The sequence below is a fragment of the Dermacentor andersoni genome, chromosome 3 (genome assembly GCF_023375885.2).
Source record: "Dermacentor andersoni chromosome 3, qqDerAnde1_hic_scaffold, whole genome shotgun sequence".
NCBI classification, from domain to species: domain Eukaryota; kingdom Metazoa; phylum Arthropoda; class Arachnida; order Ixodida; family Ixodidae; genus Dermacentor; species Dermacentor andersoni.
Window position 1 is genome coordinate 41,118,031 of NC_092816.1, and position 18,969 is coordinate 41,136,999.

The window sequence follows — 18,969 nt, forward strand, 5'->3', positions numbered from 1 at the left end:
TAGCAGTTAGGGGAAAAAAAAAAGTCGGCAGAGACACTTAAGCCAGCTTACATGCAGGAATGCAAAAGCGATGTACTGTTTGTAGGCCTTGGAACATCATGAGTGCGCTCATTGCACGCTTCAACGCACTCATGAACACACACACTAGGCACACCTTTTGTCAGCCAGAACCGTGGAGCTGCCGTGACGTCAGGGAATTGTGCTCATCTCGCGTCCCGGAGGCCCGACTTCAATTCCCGCCCAGACCAAAGTGTACCAAATTTTCTTTTCAAAGCAATTAATTTACTTTGCTTACAGCAACTTCGCTGAGAAATTTGATGTCAATCCGAGCATTTTTTTACGTGTTTTTAGTCTTTGTGCAGTCGGCCATTTTCGGTACCATCTTGCAGTCATGCGGACATCGATTTTTGCGTGACGGGGGCATGTAATGCTTTTGCATTAAAGAAACACTGTTAATGGTGCAACTTCAGTAGCAAGACCGTGATAATGCTATAGGCACCTCTTCAACTTAGCTCAAGCATTACATCAAGCCATAAGTTGGCCATTGGTTCTACCAATTAAGGTCAATCAGCTTACTGTGATTCAACAGCTATGGCGTTCTGCTGCTTGGCACGAAGTCACAATTTCATTGCCCAGCCACAATGGCTGCATTCCAATAGAGGCAGAATGCAAAAAACACTCGTCCACTGCACTTTGTGTGTTCGTTAAAGGTCATCAGGTGGTAAAAATTAATCTAGAGCATTCCACTACAGCCTCTTTCATAGTCCCTATGTTGCTTTGGTATAACTCAATCAATCAATCAATCAATCAATCAATCAATCAATTTGATTCGTTACAAGAGCTAGCAGCGAAGCCTTTTGCTTGCCCAGCCACTCGCTAGTGCATATGATGCGATGTCATTTTATTCAGCACTTTGGGATTAATGATACTTAAATGAACATGTAACATGCGCAGCATTATTCAGTACACTGTGCATTATCTTGCCATCTCAGTCAATGCAGTGTCATTCACTTCAAAGAAATAATTAGCTGGAAACATTTTCTAGTTCAGGAAGAAAACGCATTGCTATCTCATTGATGTGGACTGGTAGAGACTGTTTGATACCTGAAGGCAGTGCAATAAATTGTGGTAGCACAAAACCTAGCACCAATATTTCAGTGCTTTTCTTTGTGCGGTAAACAATCTTTTGATGAATGATTTTCAATGATGAATGTTTTGGAGACCACTAGCACACCAACAATCGAAGTAACGTTGGAGACCCTGAGGAAATTGGTCAGAAGTTATTAAAAGGACAAAAAGCAGGCGGAGTGATGATGAACTAAACATGTGTTGACCAATTGAGTGGAACAGTCTGAGGTGCATTGCCTTCCTTTTTTTTTTTTTTTACTATTTAATCTCCCAATTTGTGAATGCAAGGCACACTGCAGCACTGCATTATAAAGAAACTTCTCTTAAAACATCTATAAGTGCGGGAAATGTGTACTGTATTGAACCACTTGTCAAAGTTGTCAAAGTTCATTGGGCATAGGTGAGATATTGGGTGTGCTCAGCCATCCATTCAAAGCGTAGGATGGTTTGCTGAAATGTGAAGGCTTTGCCAGCCTTTGTGATGTAACATTGTAAACAAGACTGATCTCTGCTCGACATTGCCCAAAGTAGGGCCAATGTTGCCAAGATTGGGCCTATGTTGACCACACTTTCTATGCTGCTAGGGTCCAGGCACATTTGTGAACCCCAAAGGCTCCACTGGCCACCGTACGAAAAAAAAGACTAAAAAAAAACTCCTTTTTCTGATTAACGGCACTACATTGCTGCAACTTTCTTTTGTTATTTTTATCAGGTACACTGTGACGGTGTCGATGCCTTTGGCCGACGAAGGCGTCGTCAGGCACCTGGCACGGACCTGCAACTGGGCACTTCTTTCCAAGAAGGGCAGCTTCGAGAGGAAATCATGGTGCAGTCGAACGCCATCCTGACCTTTGAGAAGAAAGAGAGCCAGGTGGCACCCACTGCTGAAGGTGAGGAACTTGCAGTCTTCAACACAAGCAGAACTATATAACAGCATTTTACTGCTGGACCAACACAGAAGGCTAATGTGAATACATGGGTCAGTTGGTGTGGCATATTAAATTGGTGGTGCGAAAGCCAGAACATGAAATGAAGGTGATGTTTCATAGTCTTTGAAAACAGCGTTAAGATAGCACCACTATGTTCAGTTATTGGTCTGCACTATGCATGTGAAAATGAAGTAAGGCCACGAGGTAGTGCCACATCATCACTGGATGCCAAGTTTAAAAGACGCTTCACTATTCGAACTCTTTTTTTTTTCTCTGTTCATTTTATTCCTTTGCACTTTCTGCTGACAAGGTTTACATTTCAGGAAGTTACTAGAAGAAAGAGTGCCACTAACCTGCACCTAGTCTAAGGACATCTTGATGCCTTCTCAAAGCAGAGGAACAGCCATAAGTGCCACCAAGATAGGAATGACATAGCGTACAACATCTTGGCACATTTGTCATAGCTGTGTTCCTTCCTACCCTTCCCTTGTTTCCAGCGGGTCCAGAAATCGAGGAGATTGACAGTGTCTGCCTGCCCAAGCTGGGCCTCATCATCTCCCTGGTGATCACCACGCTGCTCGCACTGGTCGCCGTGGCAGTGGCCATTTCTTGCTGGCTCATGGCATACCGACGGCGAGCCAAGGCAGAGGGTCCGCTGCCGCACCCACCAGACTTTCCTAACCCACTGTATACGACGCCAGAGCCCGTGGCGGAGCCCTCGCCTGACTACTACCAGTCGTCAGTGCCCCCCAGCTTAAGGTAGGCCCGTCCCGGGGGCTCCCGTCTCTCCTCGAGAAGACCTGCCTGCGAAAGAGAAGCAAGCAATCCAAGGCCCCCCCACCACCCCCTTCCAACCAGGCCAAGTCATTTTTTCATAAACCCCATCCAACAAACACCAGCCCACCCCCATCTTTATGTCATGACTGACCGCGGCGCCAACCTGCTACTCGCAGTACCTCCAGCTACAAGAGCAGCACGTACACGTTTGGCACCGTCGGGCATTGCCGCTGCTGTGCATTCACTGCCTGTCACCGCCCTTTCTTCACGGCCCCTCGTCAGCATCGTCGAGACCACAAGAGCATTCCTGCAGCGTAGTAACTCAGTGGCAGCCGGACTGCAGTTTGACGGGGTGTCGCGTGGCATCTTTTTAAGGCGGGACTTATCACAGCAGAGCAGAAACCCTCCTCCTACGAAAAGTGCGTGCCAGGTGTTCACGGAGAAGGCAGGTTTGGCAGCGGAATCAGTCGTGGTGCATTACCCTACGGCACAGCGAGGTCGGGAACCGCGCTTCCCTGCACTTTTGTTGATTCATGGCAGCTACCCAGAGCAACAGCAACAACCTTGTGTGTGTGCAGGGATGGACTCTAGATTTTTGTATGTTGTGTGCTGATGATGATTGTCAGTGGCGGCGGCGACGACACTGGTGTCTTGCCTGCCTATAAATGAAACCATGTGCGGCGCCTGCCGGTGTAACTTCCCAAGTAACTCAGTTTCACAGGGTGCGTGTGTGTGCATGGAATTTGTGTGTGTGCATCTTATGTCTTGCAGATGCGGTGCATGCCTGTGGCGGTACAGCGTCGTCTGCATCGGGTTCACTGATGTGCCAAACATCCTTGCTACTACAGTTATATTTTTTGTCCTTGCGGTCAAAGGGCATGCAGGCAGCTTTAACGGGCCCTTTGCATTTACAGATAGCCATTATAAGGTGCTGGACATCTTGTAGAAACATTAATATGTGTTTTTGGAACTTTGCGTCCACAACTGGTTCAGAAGTCTTTTTGTCTTCTTGACAGCGATTTGAAGCTTGCTAAGTTGGCCTCAGACTAGCTGAACCGTTTAGTCTCCTGTAGTTTTTTTCTTCTGAAGGTATGCCTTTTGACTAAACCGATGCGGCAACAGTCACTCGGAGCTACCACAAGTGACAGACATTCTGGTCTCTCCTTTCCGTGTCGTCCAATAGGATGCGAGCATGAGTTTGTGAAGCTGAGTTACTCAGGAACCCTGTGTCATTCTGGTTGGAAGAAAAATAACGGAGATGGTGCTTCCTTGTTTCGAGTGTATTCTGGGGACAGGGTGACACTTTCACGTGTTGCGTGCTTCTCTTGTGGTGCTGGCTTTTCGAATGTGGCTTGTCTCCCCACCATCACTTTAAAAACCATGCCAACGTAACACCACTTCCTCGCAAGCAGTCACAAGCCCGACAAGCTCCGGGCTTTTAAATGACCTTGTAATGCATTGCACTGCGTGGTCGGTGGCTGTGATTTGCAGCTGATCTTGAGGCGTTCCATTTTTAAGTTTCGGCAAGCAGCTATGTGGCATGCATATGAAGTGTATAGGTTTTAGGCTTGTCACTCAAGTTTTCAAAGTTGCACTTCACAGATACTGAAATCTTTGATAAACCCACAGAATCAGTGTCTTGTGACTTTCATTGCAGCATCGACTGCCACGCCATAGCCGTGCGCTTTGTGATGTTCTTGACGCACGAACTCAAAGGGTACTGTTAATGTGTACTCTGTTGTAATCTTTTTCCAATGCTTGCTATTGTATCAACTGAAATCGAGGAATCTTGCTTCTTACCACTTCGTCATCGTGTCACGTCGGCAGGTTATTCTGCCAGGGGGACCCAAGCCACATTTGACGCAGCCCGTCGTCTGTTTGTTATAATTGCCATTATGTGTTTACCCTTTTTTTTTTTTACCATGTGTGTGTAGATCGTACTTGCGTGTTTTATTTAAATACTATTTGAGGATATTAACAACAGACGACAACTAGTACTGTTCCTTTGAAAGACCTTGGTCGTGCTTTCTCTATGTGCATTTTTTTTTTCTTCCACTTCCGTCTTGAATCAAACGCGCACACAGACACACAAAAACGGTGAACAAAGCGAAGAAGCATCATAGAGTAAATGCTATTTTGCTGTGATAAAGGATCCTGTGTCTTCTGCCTTTTTTTCATCTCTCTCTTTGTAATGTTTTCCCTCGTTTCCCAACTTTTCGTTTAATAATTCTCGTTCTACACAGACTCCACAACTGCCAGCTTTCACTCATAATATTTTTTGTTTTTCTGTTCTGTTGAAAGCTATTGTGGTGACTCGGCTACATTATATATGAACAAAGACAAAAAAGGAGTAGGGACTGGTCCCATCCTTTGGCAGCTATTTTTTGTTTGTATATTGTGGCAAAGTTACCGGTGACGTTTCACGACTTGTAAGTCATAGGCACTGAGAGACTAGGAGCACATCTTTGCACTACTCTTTTTCTATTAACTGTGGTGCCAAATTTGATTTTTTTTTTCTCCCCAAATTTGATAGATTAACTTTCTTTTCTTCTTGATGTGTATAAATAGGTTGCATGAAGTGCCCAATTTTTGACAATTATAGATGCTGTTAACAGAATGCGAACCTTTTAAAAGGGCTGTGTAAATATGTGTTCTGTCTCTCAGCAGTAATCTCATGTTTCTTTTTGTTTGTTTTTTCCTCTTTTCTGGTGTGTACGATCACGATAGCGATGTCACGTCTAGTTCTTTCTTTTTTTTTTCTTTGACCTCTAACACACTGCCTGAATGCTTGTGCATATCATCTGCTTAAAAATGGCACAGCAGCCTTGTCTTTTTTTAAAAAAAGCAGCCTTACAGCAATGAAACGCCATTTTTACATGCCTTAAAACATTTGCTGTTTTACTTTTTATCTTCTGTGTATTTTCACTTCTGCAATAAAGCACATAATTTTTATTATGACTCTGTGCTTTTTATTTTATTATATTTCCCAAGATAGGGCAAGCCAAGGAAGATGGCATGTATGACTGTTACAAGAAGTTAAAACGATTGAAATGAAATTGATTAATGTCACCAAATCATTAGGTTCTGCTTACGATTATCAACTGATGTGTGATGACTCTGTTATAGTCTGTGCGAGAAGCCACCTCTGTATCGCTGTTACTGGTTAATACATTGATCAAGTGCTTGTAAAAGTTTGGTTGATGCTAATTTACTAAATTATGTATAATGTTAAGTGCTGCATTATTGACTCTGCAGTAACAATATAGCATGAGCAGACGCCCACGATACATAAGAAGCACAAATGCAAGAATAAAAGGTGGGTGCTTAAATGAGTACTTGCTGTAGGCTTCTGGGGGGCAAACTGATATGAAAGTTGGTGCTGCACGTCTGTTTTATCAGAATTTGGCATGTAAATTGTTCACTGTTTTCTCGCATCAGTTTCTCGCATCATTATCTATACATACATCCACCCCAATTCACATGCAAGCTTACGCCCACTCTATCGCCAATGTACCAGGGATAAGCAAATGGGCACACACTTGAATCAATGTGCCTAAGCATGGTGACGGCGACCTCACTGACAGCACACGAATGTTCGAAGCTGAATGTTTCCTGACGGTCCACAGGAGTAAGCAAGTGATTAGCAATAACACGTCTTTGCTACAATTGAGCTATAGATATTACAAAGTACAGATCACCTACGTCCCAAGCCTTGCGCCCAGCAAGAACAAGTAGTTCGCAGCTGAACGCACCCGCGAGCGATCAGGCAGAAAATCAACAATCAGATAGTGACTGCACCGGAGAACTTAGCTGAGCAAGAAACGTGACAAGCCGCTGCTTCAAAGTATTTGTCAAATAAAGAGCAAAACACACTGATCTTGATTCGATTTATAAGTGGAAAAGTTTGAACAGCGAATACATTTTTAGCCCTCTTTTAGTACAGACACCGTGTACGCTGCTTGCGCCATTTAGCCAAAGCGTAATGAGCTTCGTGTCATCCACCCAGTCGGCCTCTACGATATACAACTAAGGGGATGTTAGCAGAGCTGCACCAGGGGTCTGAGGCAAGCAGTGGATGCGTCACCATGTGATCATACAAGGCAGTGCCCACGGGATCCCCGTGAAATGGGCCTCTAAGTTTTGAGAGCACCAAGCAAAACGTGGGCGGTGCTTCCAGCACTGCTTGCACACAAGGTTTCAGTATCGGAGAGAATATAGGCGAATTTGTGTCGACAAATATATCAAGAACGGATGGCATTCTTAAAAGTGCGTACATTGTAACTTTGGCGTTAAAGCCACTAATTAATATCATTTTACAAGTAGCTGGTTACGATGTCAACCCTGCACTGGTGCGCATTGACCAGCTCTTTGATTCTCTCAATGAGTCAGAGTAGTCGCTCACAATCATGGAAGAGCATGGATTTGTCTAGCTGCTCAATCATTGCGAAGACATTCCTCTTCCTTTGCGCCCAGTAGCCTCTCAATAGTATATGCCATCCTCAACCTGCTCAAGTAAACCCTTGAGGAACGCAAAGTCCAAGTTGGCGCACTTTTCGAGGGAGCTGTGGACCTCAAATAGCATTTTTGTGAGCCTCAAAAGCCTGGGTCGTCAATTCGAGTCAGATGACACAACCAAGCTGGAGTTCGGCTCAGACTCCATGTACAGTACGAAAAAATTCACTGACTATTATGCTACTCCCTTATGTGAAATTTGAGTGCAGCTCTATACCTGTTTTCATTTCGCCATATATTGAGGTAGGAATTTGAAAGAAACGTGTAGCACAGTCAGTGATCGTCGAAAATCTGGTTTGCAGGTCAAGCGCGTCGCCTTTTACACATGACTCGTCGAAGGTTCCAGTGTAATCTCTGGTGCCGCGTGGCTTTCAGAAAGTACAACACAATTCGCGTCGCGCATACAATCAGATTACAAAACAATCGCAAACCATGACAGTCGAAACAAGTGCAAACGAGACCCCAAACCAAGCAAACTAAACAAGTGCAAGCGAGAGCTGACGCGAGCAGACGATAGTACAAAACGAGCGGTCTGGCTGAGAGCAGATACGAGTACGCATCGAGCGGTCGGGTGTGGGTCCTCATGACAGCAGTTTGCCGTGCGCGCGTCACTGAAGGGGCCGCTCTCACTGGTCTCCGCTGTTTGGGGCTCTCGTCTTTCATCTCACACTCCACGTTCAGTCTTTCATCTTTCGCTGTGCTCGTTCACTCAGTTATGCCACCGACGCTCACCACAGGAACGGGAGCTGCGCTCTAAACGCTAAAGCTGTATATACGCTAACAAATGTAGCATATATACAGTAACTCTACTAAAGACAGACCTTGGGCGCTGTGAAATTGCGGTGCAAGTGTGGGGAGGAACAAGGAGGCGGCACGGCACGTCGCTGTTCAGCGATCGAATTTCAACACTCGTGAGAAACTTGCTTTTGAATCGCTGTTCGTACGGAGGAAACCACCACCCGGTGTTACACAGCTGAGGCGCCCGTATCTTCTCAAACCTGCTCCCCTTGTGAGAAGTGAGAAGGAAACTTGGCATAGGACAAACCAAGATGTATGCACTGAAAGATAAGCAGGGTAATATCATCAGCAATCTCGAAGGTATAATAAAAGCAGCAGAATAATTCTATACTGACCTGTACAGTACCCAGAGGACTCAGGAGTACTCTATTCAAAACAATAAAGAACAGCGTACAGAAACTCCTTCTATAACTAGAGATGAGGTCAGAAGGGCCTTGCAAGGCATGAAACGGAGAGAAGGGTCCGGAGAGGATGGAATAACAGTCGATTTAATCAGATGGAGGATACATAATGCTAGGAAAACTGGCGGCTCTCTAAACAAAGTGTTTATCGACTGCAAGGGTCCCAGAAAACTGGAAGAATGCAAACATTATACTAATCCACAAAAAGGGCTACGTTAAAGAACTGAAAAATTATAGGCCCATTAGCTTACTCCCAGTCTTATATAAAATATTTACCAAAATAATCTCCAATAGAATAAAGGCAACATTGGACTTTAGTCAACCAAGGGAACAGGCTGGCTTCAGGAAGGGATACTCTACAATGGATCACATCCATGTTATTAATCAAGTTATCGAGAAATCCGCAAAGTAGAATAAGCCTCTCTATATGGCTTTCATAGATTACGAAGAATCATTTGATTCAGTAGAGATACCAGCAGTCATAGAGGCGTTGCGTAATCAAGGAGTACAGACCGCTTACGTAAATACTGTGGAAAATTTCTACAGACTCCACAGCCACCTTAATTCTACACAAGAAAAGTAGGAAGATACCTATAAAGAAAGGGGTCAGACAAGGAGACACAATCTCTCCAATGCTATTCACTGCGTGCTTGGAAGAAGTATTCAAGCTATTAAACTGGGAAGGTTTAGGAGTAAGGATCGACGGCGAATATCTCGGCAACCTTCGGTTTGCAGATGACATTGTTCTATTCAGCAACACTGGGGACGAGTTACAACAAATGATTGAGGACCTTAACACGGAGAGTGTAAGAGTGGGGTTGAAGATTAATATGCAGAAAACAAAGATAATGACCAACAGCCTGGCAAGGGAACAAAAGTTCAGGATTGCCAGTTAGCCTCAGGAGTCTGTGAAGGAATATGTTTAACTAGGTCAATTACGAACAGGGGACTCTGATCATGAGAAGGACATTTACGGCAGAATAAAAATGGGTTAGAGCACATATAGCAGACATCATGAGCTCCTGACTGGGAGCTTACCGTTATCTTTGAAAAGGAAAGTATACAATCAGTGCATATTACCGGTGCTGACATATGGTGCAGACACTTGGAGACTGACAAAGAAGCTTGAGAACAAGTTAAGGACCGCGCAAAGAGCGATCGAACAAAGAATGCTAGGCATAACTTTAAGAAACAGAAAGAGAGCGGTTTGGATCAGAGAGCAAACGGGTATAGACGATATTCTAATAGACATTAAGAGAAAAAAATGGCTCTGGGCAGGTCATGGAATGTGCAAATTAGATAACCGTTGGACCATTAGAGTGACAGAATGGGTACCAAGAGAAGGGAAGCGCAGTAGAGGACGGCAGAAGACTAGGTGGTGCGACGAAATAAGGAAATTTGCAGGTGCTAGTTGGAATCGGTTGGCACAAGACAGGGGTAATTTAAGATCGCAGGGAGAGGCCTTCGTCCTGCAGTGGACATAAATAGGCTGATGATGATGATCATTAAAAAATATAGCGATGACACCATTCAAAAAGAGACTGCTCCCCTCTGACAGCTGTCAAGTGAGTATTTACAACTCTTTAGTCGAATGCTTAACATAAACATGATTAATAAATAATCTCTGCATATTAAAGAAAATAGCGATGACACTATTCAAAAAGATACTGTTCCCCAATGACAGCTGTCAAGTGTATATTTATAACCCTATAGTTTCTGTAATGCACACATCATTGTAAGGACTGATTCCATGCTAGTTATGAAATTACAATATTTTAGGACCTCAGTTAACACTCACAATGCATAGTTGCTTGTTTTAAACCTCGCTCTCCAGTAGCTGTCCTCATAAGACCATAATTAAGGGACCAAAAATATAAAAGTGAAGGCATAGCATAAAGCCAGAAGACTGGTATAATTCACTCTATAATTTAAAATGTCTATTCAGGATCACCCAAAGCATCTCCCATGCTCTTTTGCTGCTTGGAAGTTAAAAGTTATTATAGCTTTCACTTCCTTTGCACCTTGTTGGCAAGCGGCCCTGAACACCAATTACAACTGCAATAACTGATGTCTTGCACTACTTGGTGTTTGCAAAATTTATTATGTCTAAAGTAGAATATACCATAATCTATACAAGTTTCCGTATGGCCATAGTAAAGCATGATGTCACAACAGCCTGCATAGATGGTCCTTGGATGCTATCTGGACATTGTCAATAGGTACGTATTTGAAGACTACATGTGACAGTTGATGTAAGCAGAGTTTAGGACCCTAAGACAAAATATTAATCATATACCATGCTCTAAATTATTATGTAGGACCAACAATCAATTTTATTGAAATGTAAACATGCTACACAATGCTGACGTGGTCAATAGCATTAGTGTAGTTTAAATTTCTGAATAAAAACTAAGTGAACAATAAGCATAAAATAACATGCCAACTTCTTACCCGCTCACAAACTGCAATTCTTCAACCAGGCTACTGCTGCTTGGCAAATGGCACGGGTCGTCGCATTTTCCCATGTGGAATAGCTTGGAATACCAAACCATCTAGTCAAACAATGCAAGCAACGCAGAGTGTCAGCAGTATTGGCTGATATTCGAACCATTGTTACATACAAACAGTTCTGCAATTAATAAATTAAATTTGTGGAAACTCAGTTTTATGGAACTGCTAGGGGGAGGAAGTTTTATATAAAGATTGACATCTACCCAACTGTAGCTACACTGGGTGCATGACAATTTTCTCTTTAAAACGTGTCCACCAATTTTTGTTTCATTCCAAACACCATGAATTTTGGGAGTAAGAATCATTGCACTTATGCCTAGTCAAACAACAGCTTTCTAAAGTTACCTTCAATGACACTGTAGGCATGCAGCTAGGTCCGAGGTTCCATTTCTGCCACTGGCCTTGAGTGCTGGAGTTTCCACCCAAGCTGTCTGAAAATACTGGGTAGGATACCCGGAGTGAAGAATCTTAAGTCTCAGCCCCCCATGAGAGCCGTCATGTCTGGAAAAAGAAAAAAGAAACACAACAGCAAAAAGAACTTAAAGCTAAAAACACTTGCACAATGTGGCTATTGCAATGGCTGCATTAAGGCAGGAATGAAAGCCTCAGAAAAGGCAAGGTAGAACAGGTAATTACGACTGGATTATGCATTTCTGAGAAATTATTATTGTAGCAACATTTAAGCACGAAAACTGCAAGATGTACACAGCATAAGAAGTTATATCTATACCTACTGTGCATACAACTAAAAAACATGAAGCCATGAAATGTCAGATAATGCCTTCGGGTAGCATGTGTGGGTTTGTTGACTAGTTGCCTTCGGCCAAAAAGATCACATACTCATGACACCTGCAGCAGAAAGGATGTTCCACATCTGCCGCCAAGGTTTGTGAGTGGTGGCACTGCCTAACACTCCCAAGGTTAGCTCATATCCCAGAAATGGATGGGCAAACAGCGCCGCACAGCTATTGGTAAAAGCATCGCATGTGTAGTGCGAAGACGTGGCATTGTTCCCCACCTGTGCAGCCAGCTGATTTTTTCATTAATTTCCATTAATTTATCATTTCTTTCATTCATTTAGTAAGTACAAGAAATGCCCCTATGTTGTCCTTGGTGTCTTTGTTGGCTTCTCATGATTAATAAAAATCAAGCCACTCAGTTTCCTTTCTTCTCGTTAATAAAATAATGAAGACACTTTAACATGCGTACCACACTTTTATAACTCATGCCAGGTGTAATTTTTTAGTTACACCTGGCACAAGTTATAAAGGAGTGCTCATATTCTAAATTCATAACGCTTTCGCTTACAAGGTGACATTGAAAAGCCGGATCGGAGCTCAACCTGGATTCTAATGTGGTCACATTTTCCTAGTTCTCCAAGGGCACCTTGTAATCGGCCATTGCCATTCTGCCAGTTTCATTGGGAACACTGACAACTGCTAAGAGCTTTTTATCTTGGTGTCTTACAGTCTTCAGTCTTCCCATGTCTTTAATTAGTATGCAAGTGTCTAAAAGCACTTACAAGAGACAGAGGGGAATCATGAACATTTTGACAGCTTGGACGGTAGCTAACTATGCATGCATAACTATGCTCCTATACTGCTGCGCAGGTTCGATCCTGGTGTCCCAAGCTCTTGGGAACTAGTAGTCTCAAATTGGTGCAAGCTGGCTCGAGGCTATATCACTGTGGTTCGTATTTTTCGGTGAAACGCTTGCCTCGCTCCACCGGGCAACATCAGTCCAGAGGAGGAGGAGGATGAAAAGGAAGGAAGGAAAGGTAAGAAGGAAAGGAGTGCTTCTATTGGGCAGGGTGTCAAACTTTAGCTGTTCCAAGGCCACGCGTGCTAAAAAAATGCATCGAAGTGTATTTATACAACGGGCGACAACAACGCTCACATGAAGTCTCACTTTGTTGTCCTTTTGCGCTTCCTAATATATAGTTTTGTTTTCCTTTTGTCACTGTTGCTGAACTATGTAGGTACGTTGAACAATTGGTCCCGTTACTAGCCAGCAAGGCTATGGGACTAAAAAAGTTTTGCAAAGTTTTCTGTAATGTGAAAATCAAAGTGACAAAAAAAAAAATTAACGTAGTGGACACCGTGAATGTACGTGCTTACGTGTTGGTGCAATTAGTCAGAGGGACGCAGATATATTATTCCCATCGTGATGCAGTTTTCAGACTGTCAACGACGTAATACATGTCAATAAACGGTATAGCTCACGTTTATATAATTACAGCACTAGCTTAAAAAGTTGCCGATTTTAGGCTATGAGGAAACTACGCGGGGACTCAGCGAGAATCGGTTCCCGATGTAACAATTTTAACATGGAGAATCGATACTGACGACATTGAGTGAACCTACATCAATCAAAATGTAATATCAACTAGACGAGTTATATTAAAGCGACACTTAAGGCAACTACTAAGTCGACGTGGACTGTTTAAATACCATCCTAGAAACCTCGCAACGCTTGTTTTGTGCCAAGAAATGACTTAGTTTACGAGAAAATTGCATCTGAAAGGTCTGAATGTCTTTTTTTTTAATTTAAATCTCCCGCCACCAAACGGGGGAGTGGTGACGTTGCATACGCCATCACCACCCTTTGCTGCCTGCCATCGGTGAGTAAAACGGTGCCCGACAGACGGCGGTACCGAGTCAAGACAGAGCCAACAGAGCGGTGGATTCGCCGCTGCAGCTGATTTTTGCTCAAGTGGCGTGGACCGTTCGGGCATCCCGTGACATGAAATGGAAGTTGAATTCTCAGCTGCTACTTGCAGTTCGTGCGAGTTTCGCGAGCCAGCAAAACCAGCGCAGCACTACGCGATAACGAAACTACTGAAACGCGAAAGCGTGGGCGGCGGTGAGTCGAGCGCAAACGAAACCTTCCGGCCACCCGCGTCGTTGTTAATGGCAATTTCAATTAGTGTTTTCTAAAAATAAAATACAACAGGACAAGCAGCATGTTATTTCATATTATAATACAACACAAGGATGTTTTTAGCAACGAGTAGTTGAGCAATAGTGACAGAATTTAAGTGAGGAGTGCTTTTGTCATCGGGCAAGTGCTTGAGTGTCCCCGGAGGAGTCTCTAATCATGTCCTGCAGTTACCTCAATTTCTCGATTATTAAAGCTCCGTTCGCGATAATATTGACACCTTAGAGATTCTCGAGCACTAATCTATCGCTTCAGCTTGACTTAGTACTTGCGTTTAGTGTCCCTTTAAGTTGTATCCGCGACATTGGACATGCCGCAAGGAAATTCGAAACAATAAACGACATGCATTAATTGATGTGAACAAAAAAGTTTGTCACGGTGCTAAAATCGCGCAACAGAGCTTTCAAATGAGGTAAAAAGTTCGATCACTTAACCAAATGAAGCTGCGCCTCGTAATGGCCGTGTCTGCTGTGCCCGGGGCACAGCAGACGAAAGGTGCCCGAAATGTCTACGTTCACCCATGACGTCACGTCCGCTATAACCCATGATGTCACATCCGCTCATTTTCATGGCGGCCGTCTTACGGAGCCGGCTGCGCTGCGAAACGGTCCGTATTCCGTGCCCACTTAGAGCGTGAGTAATTCATCTTTCCACGCTATATGCGTGTAATAAAGGATTGTGGCTGTGAGCAGTTTGATGCGTTACCATTAGGCACCTTGTGCGCATATTTTGCCTCCTGGCCGCGTCAAATTGCAGCTGGCATGTGGAATGGGCCGTGGCATCTTATATGGAGCTGCTCATGTGAGTGGTATTGCCTCCGTCAGGATCGTCAGTGCGTGCACAGAACCATTCAGTAGCCTGGTTCAGGGGAGGATGCGCGAAAGAACGAGGACGTAAGAAAACACTGGCATGACGAGCTGTTCCGTCAGATCGCGTTACATCGCGCTTTCTTTTAAGACCATCTCGCTCGAGCGAGAGGATCTTAGAACAGCATTACTACTGCTCTTTTACAGCTTTGCTGCGGCTCATTTAATCATCACCTGCATTCTTTTAATAATACAAATGACATCGCTGGGCGGAAGAGCGTCTCTTGAAGTTTCCAAACAAGAGCCAATGCTGCCGTGCCTGCTGCATGCATACACGCATGCCTTTCCTAACGCAGTTAAGACGCGGCACTAGCTCTGCTACTGCGTGATACAGGGTCACTGTGATAAGAAAATTAAAAAGAACAAACGAAATTAAGGCAGAAAATGTCAAACGTCGCCAAGCGTGATAAACGGACCTGCCTCGCTAGATGAGTTGAAGTCGGCGTCCTGGAGTCCGCTTCGCCGCAGTATACTAGTGTTACGCGCTGAAGCATGTCAGAACTGAAGAGTGACCGCTTTCACCGACATGAATAATATGTGTTCCTTAATGATGTACGCGTGCACCTGCCGTCTCCTGTTACATTACGCGCGCCGAGGCGCCTAAGTGTACTGGCCGGCCTTCAGCGCTATTTCGGACGTGGCTGTGATGCTTTGAACCGTTGGTTTGTCGACCTCGTAAGCCAGTTAATGTTTACACGGCCATTTTTTTCTGAGCTGTTGATTTCTTCCATAATAGCTACGTAATTTCGTAGTTTCCTGTTCAACTGCTTTGCGAGTCAAGGTTGTTCTCTTTAGCCGAGCGCAGTTTTCGAAAGCGAAACGACGCTTTTGCATCAGCATATAGTGCCGTCGCCCATTTACAACACAGTCAATCAATGTAATTTTGTATGTCACTGGGAAATCGCCGAACGCAGGGAACTCACTCGCATGCGGGGAACTGCATAACTAGCCACGGGATTACCGTGCCTCTTGGGAAGTTGCTTTGCATCAAAGGCTAGGTACCCTTGCTATGATTCACCGCAACATATTTTGTATGTCTAACCGCTTAACATATTTGTATTGCGGTGAAGCTAACCTTACGGAACCGAATTTCGCAACGCTTTTTAGACTCCTGCATCTCTACCAGCCACTACCAAACGCTTGTCGGTACGTCTCTTGGCAAAGGTCCAGGTAAATCTCCCCTGTTGGGAGTTGGGGGGACTCACGTGTATGAAAACTGCCAAGGAAAGCAGTTGCCCTGATGAAGGCACGCTCCCCTGTCGAAACATTTGCACCAGCCTGTTCGACCACCGTTATCACCGCAACATATTTGTGTGTTGCGGTGAAGCATGTCGATATTGGGAAAGATGTACGTGAATCTGGAATGTATGGTTTCTGTCAGCGACTAACCTAATGTTCTACTCTCATGGCAGGATGCATAATGTCTTGAGAACTTTTGTTGGCTAAAGCCATACGTGCCAGGTTAGCTCTTGTCACAATAATACGCTTTACCGCAATACACAAGAGGCCCCGCTGCAGGACACGCCCGCCGTAGTTTGCCAAAACCTTATGTGATGGTTCACTGCAAAACACCTCCTGTATTGCGGTGAATCGTAATAAAGCACATTTGTCAGTTTAGAATGTAAAGACCCTTGCCCTTCGCTTTTGTAATAATATGACTCACTTTAATGAGAACATGTATTCACTGCTAAAAACATCCACATTGAGTAAAACTCTTGCTTGGGCTAGTTGGTTCATGCTTGAAGTAGGTAAAGGCAAGGCGCAGAAGACCAGGACTTAGGAAGAAGAACACTATTGTCGTTTGTGTTCTTCTTCCTAAGTCCTGGTCTTCTGCGCCTTGCCTTTACCTACTTCATCCACATTGAAATGGAGATATGAACACTGATGGCAGCCTGTGTGATGTTTTATCCCTTTACATTTTTGTGTACCTGTCACGCTGCCATTATTAAATTTTCCTGTACTTCGTTAGGTGCTGACGTACATAACATTACATCACAAAGAGCCACTGTGTAATTAGTGTTCAAGGACCAGTGTGATGGCTTTACTCAAGAAAAGTTTGGGTTATGTTGTTGTGAAGGTTTTTTTTGAGAGGTAGCTTTCTGAGAAGAAATCAGATGTCAGGAAATAGATCTCAATGGCACAGTAATCTTGGCTGCCTTTTGCTCAGACGTGCCCTAGACATAATTGAGTGATTTGCACTTGCAACTGGACAGCAGCCGTAGCTTGGGAGACCAGTGATATGGCATATTTTATCAAACTAGGGGACACATAGCATTACCAGTCCGAATAGAGACCTGTTTAAATGTTTGTCACCTTTAACACCTAGATTTTCGACCATGAATTCAGAAAAATCTGTGGCACATTTAGAACCTAGATTTTAAATGCTGTATAAGTTGGCTTCTTGTTCACTGTAGCTGTGCTCGGCTTCTGTCCAAACGGGAGAGCACTTCTGCACAGCTTATTAGGGAATATTCTTATTTACATACCTTCTTTTTATTTATCTCGCCTACAATCACAATCAAATGTTTATGGCACATGAATGTGCTGTGCATGAATCTAACTTACAATGCCATGTTCAACAGCACAGTGCATGTAGCTTGTGTTGGTTCATTCAAGCTAAGCATTGCTACAGCCTTTAACTGTAGGTATCATGGTATGAGAGCAGAGAAATGGATATGCAAAGACAGTTGGGCATATTGAGACAACATCTTTGTTGTGTGTGAAAAGGTGACAGATACACAATATGGGGAGAACGCATGCACTTTCATATTTTCTCGCGCACAAAAAAAGCCGGAGGAATAAGGTTTCTTCACTGTGCCATAGAAACTATATGTTTGCTCTCAAAGGTAATTCTGATTCATTGGATATGTTCCTGTGCTGTGTTTATTTTCTTGAGTGTGCTTTAGTTTTTGCACGTTAATGTTTCAAACTCGTTTTTATTTTCACAGGCTGAACATCCCACGTCTTGGTTTGACTTCCTGGTACAGGATACTTGCACTTAGCATGGAGTGATGAAGCAGAGCAGTGTACTTTTATTAAATGTGCAGATTTTAGCAGTATAACAGCAGTTCATTAAAAAAACATGTGTGCTGAAAATAAAGTGTTCTTACCCACATTCCTCGTCTATTTATTTATTTATTAATACTGTCAACTCTCATAGAGGGTCATAACAGAGAGGACAATACAATTACATAAATCAAATATGGACAATGTCAATGCACGTAAAGTTGCTTAACACTTGTCAATTCACAGTTAATAATATGTTCACTTGAATGCTGTTCAGCACACTTCTGACATTTATCAAAATACGTACAATGAATATCAAGTCGCACATATCACGTGGCACTTCAAAACTAAATCGAAAACTCCCATAAATATGCCTCAGCAGCATTTTCAAAGTCGGTGACATCTTTTAGGCTAACAATAGCGTTTGGCAATTGGTTCCACATTTCTATCGCATCCAGGAAAAATGAGTATGGATATGTATCACTGTTGGTATGGTCCGGCTTTATGACGTAGTCGTGGTTAGTTTGCGGGTATCTTTTGCCTGGAGCATGTAGATATTTGAGCTTATCAATCTTAAGTTGATCCTGCATTATTTGATAAAGCACCTTCAGCCTATATTTTTTCCTACGTACCTCAAGAAGATCGAAGTTGCAACGCTGTAACATAAGCGTGACCGATTCCTTCCTTCGGTATGTCGAACAAATAAAACGCGCCGCCAGACTCTTTCCAACTTCCTCTTAAGCGTCACTTGATGGGGGCTCCAAACAACGCTGAATATTCTAGTATCATCCTAATGAAGGCGGTGTATGCAATAAGTTTTACATTACGCGATGCACGTTCCAGTTTTTTTTTCTAAGAAAATATAACTTTTGATAGGCAATTATGCAGACGTTATCTATATGTTGGTTCCATGTCAATTTTGCTCATATTCCTGTATTCTCTTCAGCAAAACCACTTATATGGGGAACTGATCATGATAAGTGCTCATGAGCATTTTAAAGAACAGCCTTGAACCCTACTCATGCACTGGTAAAATGTATAGATGCAGTGAAATTGAAACAGAAGGCAAAATAGCAAGCATGATGCAGTATTTGTCAGACAATT

At 43.5% G+C, this 18,969-nt stretch overlaps 1 protein-coding gene and 1 long non-coding RNA gene across 2 annotated transcripts in view; both read left to right on the top strand.

The window, feature by feature from the left end:
* LOC126517357 (uncharacterized) overlaps positions 1–5,792 on the top strand; it is a 232,036-nt gene extending 226,244 nt beyond the window's left edge. Inside the window, exons 124-125 of the mRNA XM_072286816.1 lie at positions 1,841–2,018; positions 2,555–5,792. Of these exons, the coding sequence (XP_072142917.1) occupies positions 1,841–2,018; positions 2,555–2,820 (444 nt within the window). The 3' untranslated portion in view covers positions 2,821–5,792. The remainder of the gene's footprint in view (positions 1–1,840; positions 2,019–2,554) is intronic.
* Positions 5,793–14,481: 8,689 nt separating this feature from the next.
* LOC140216344 (uncharacterized) lies at positions 14,482–17,974 on the top strand. Its single transcript, XR_011892988.1, has 2 exons — positions 14,482–14,626; positions 17,808–17,974. It is a non-coding gene; the product is annotated as an uncharacterized lncRNA (long non-coding RNA).
* The last annotated feature ends 995 nt before the right edge of the window (positions 17,975–18,969 follow it).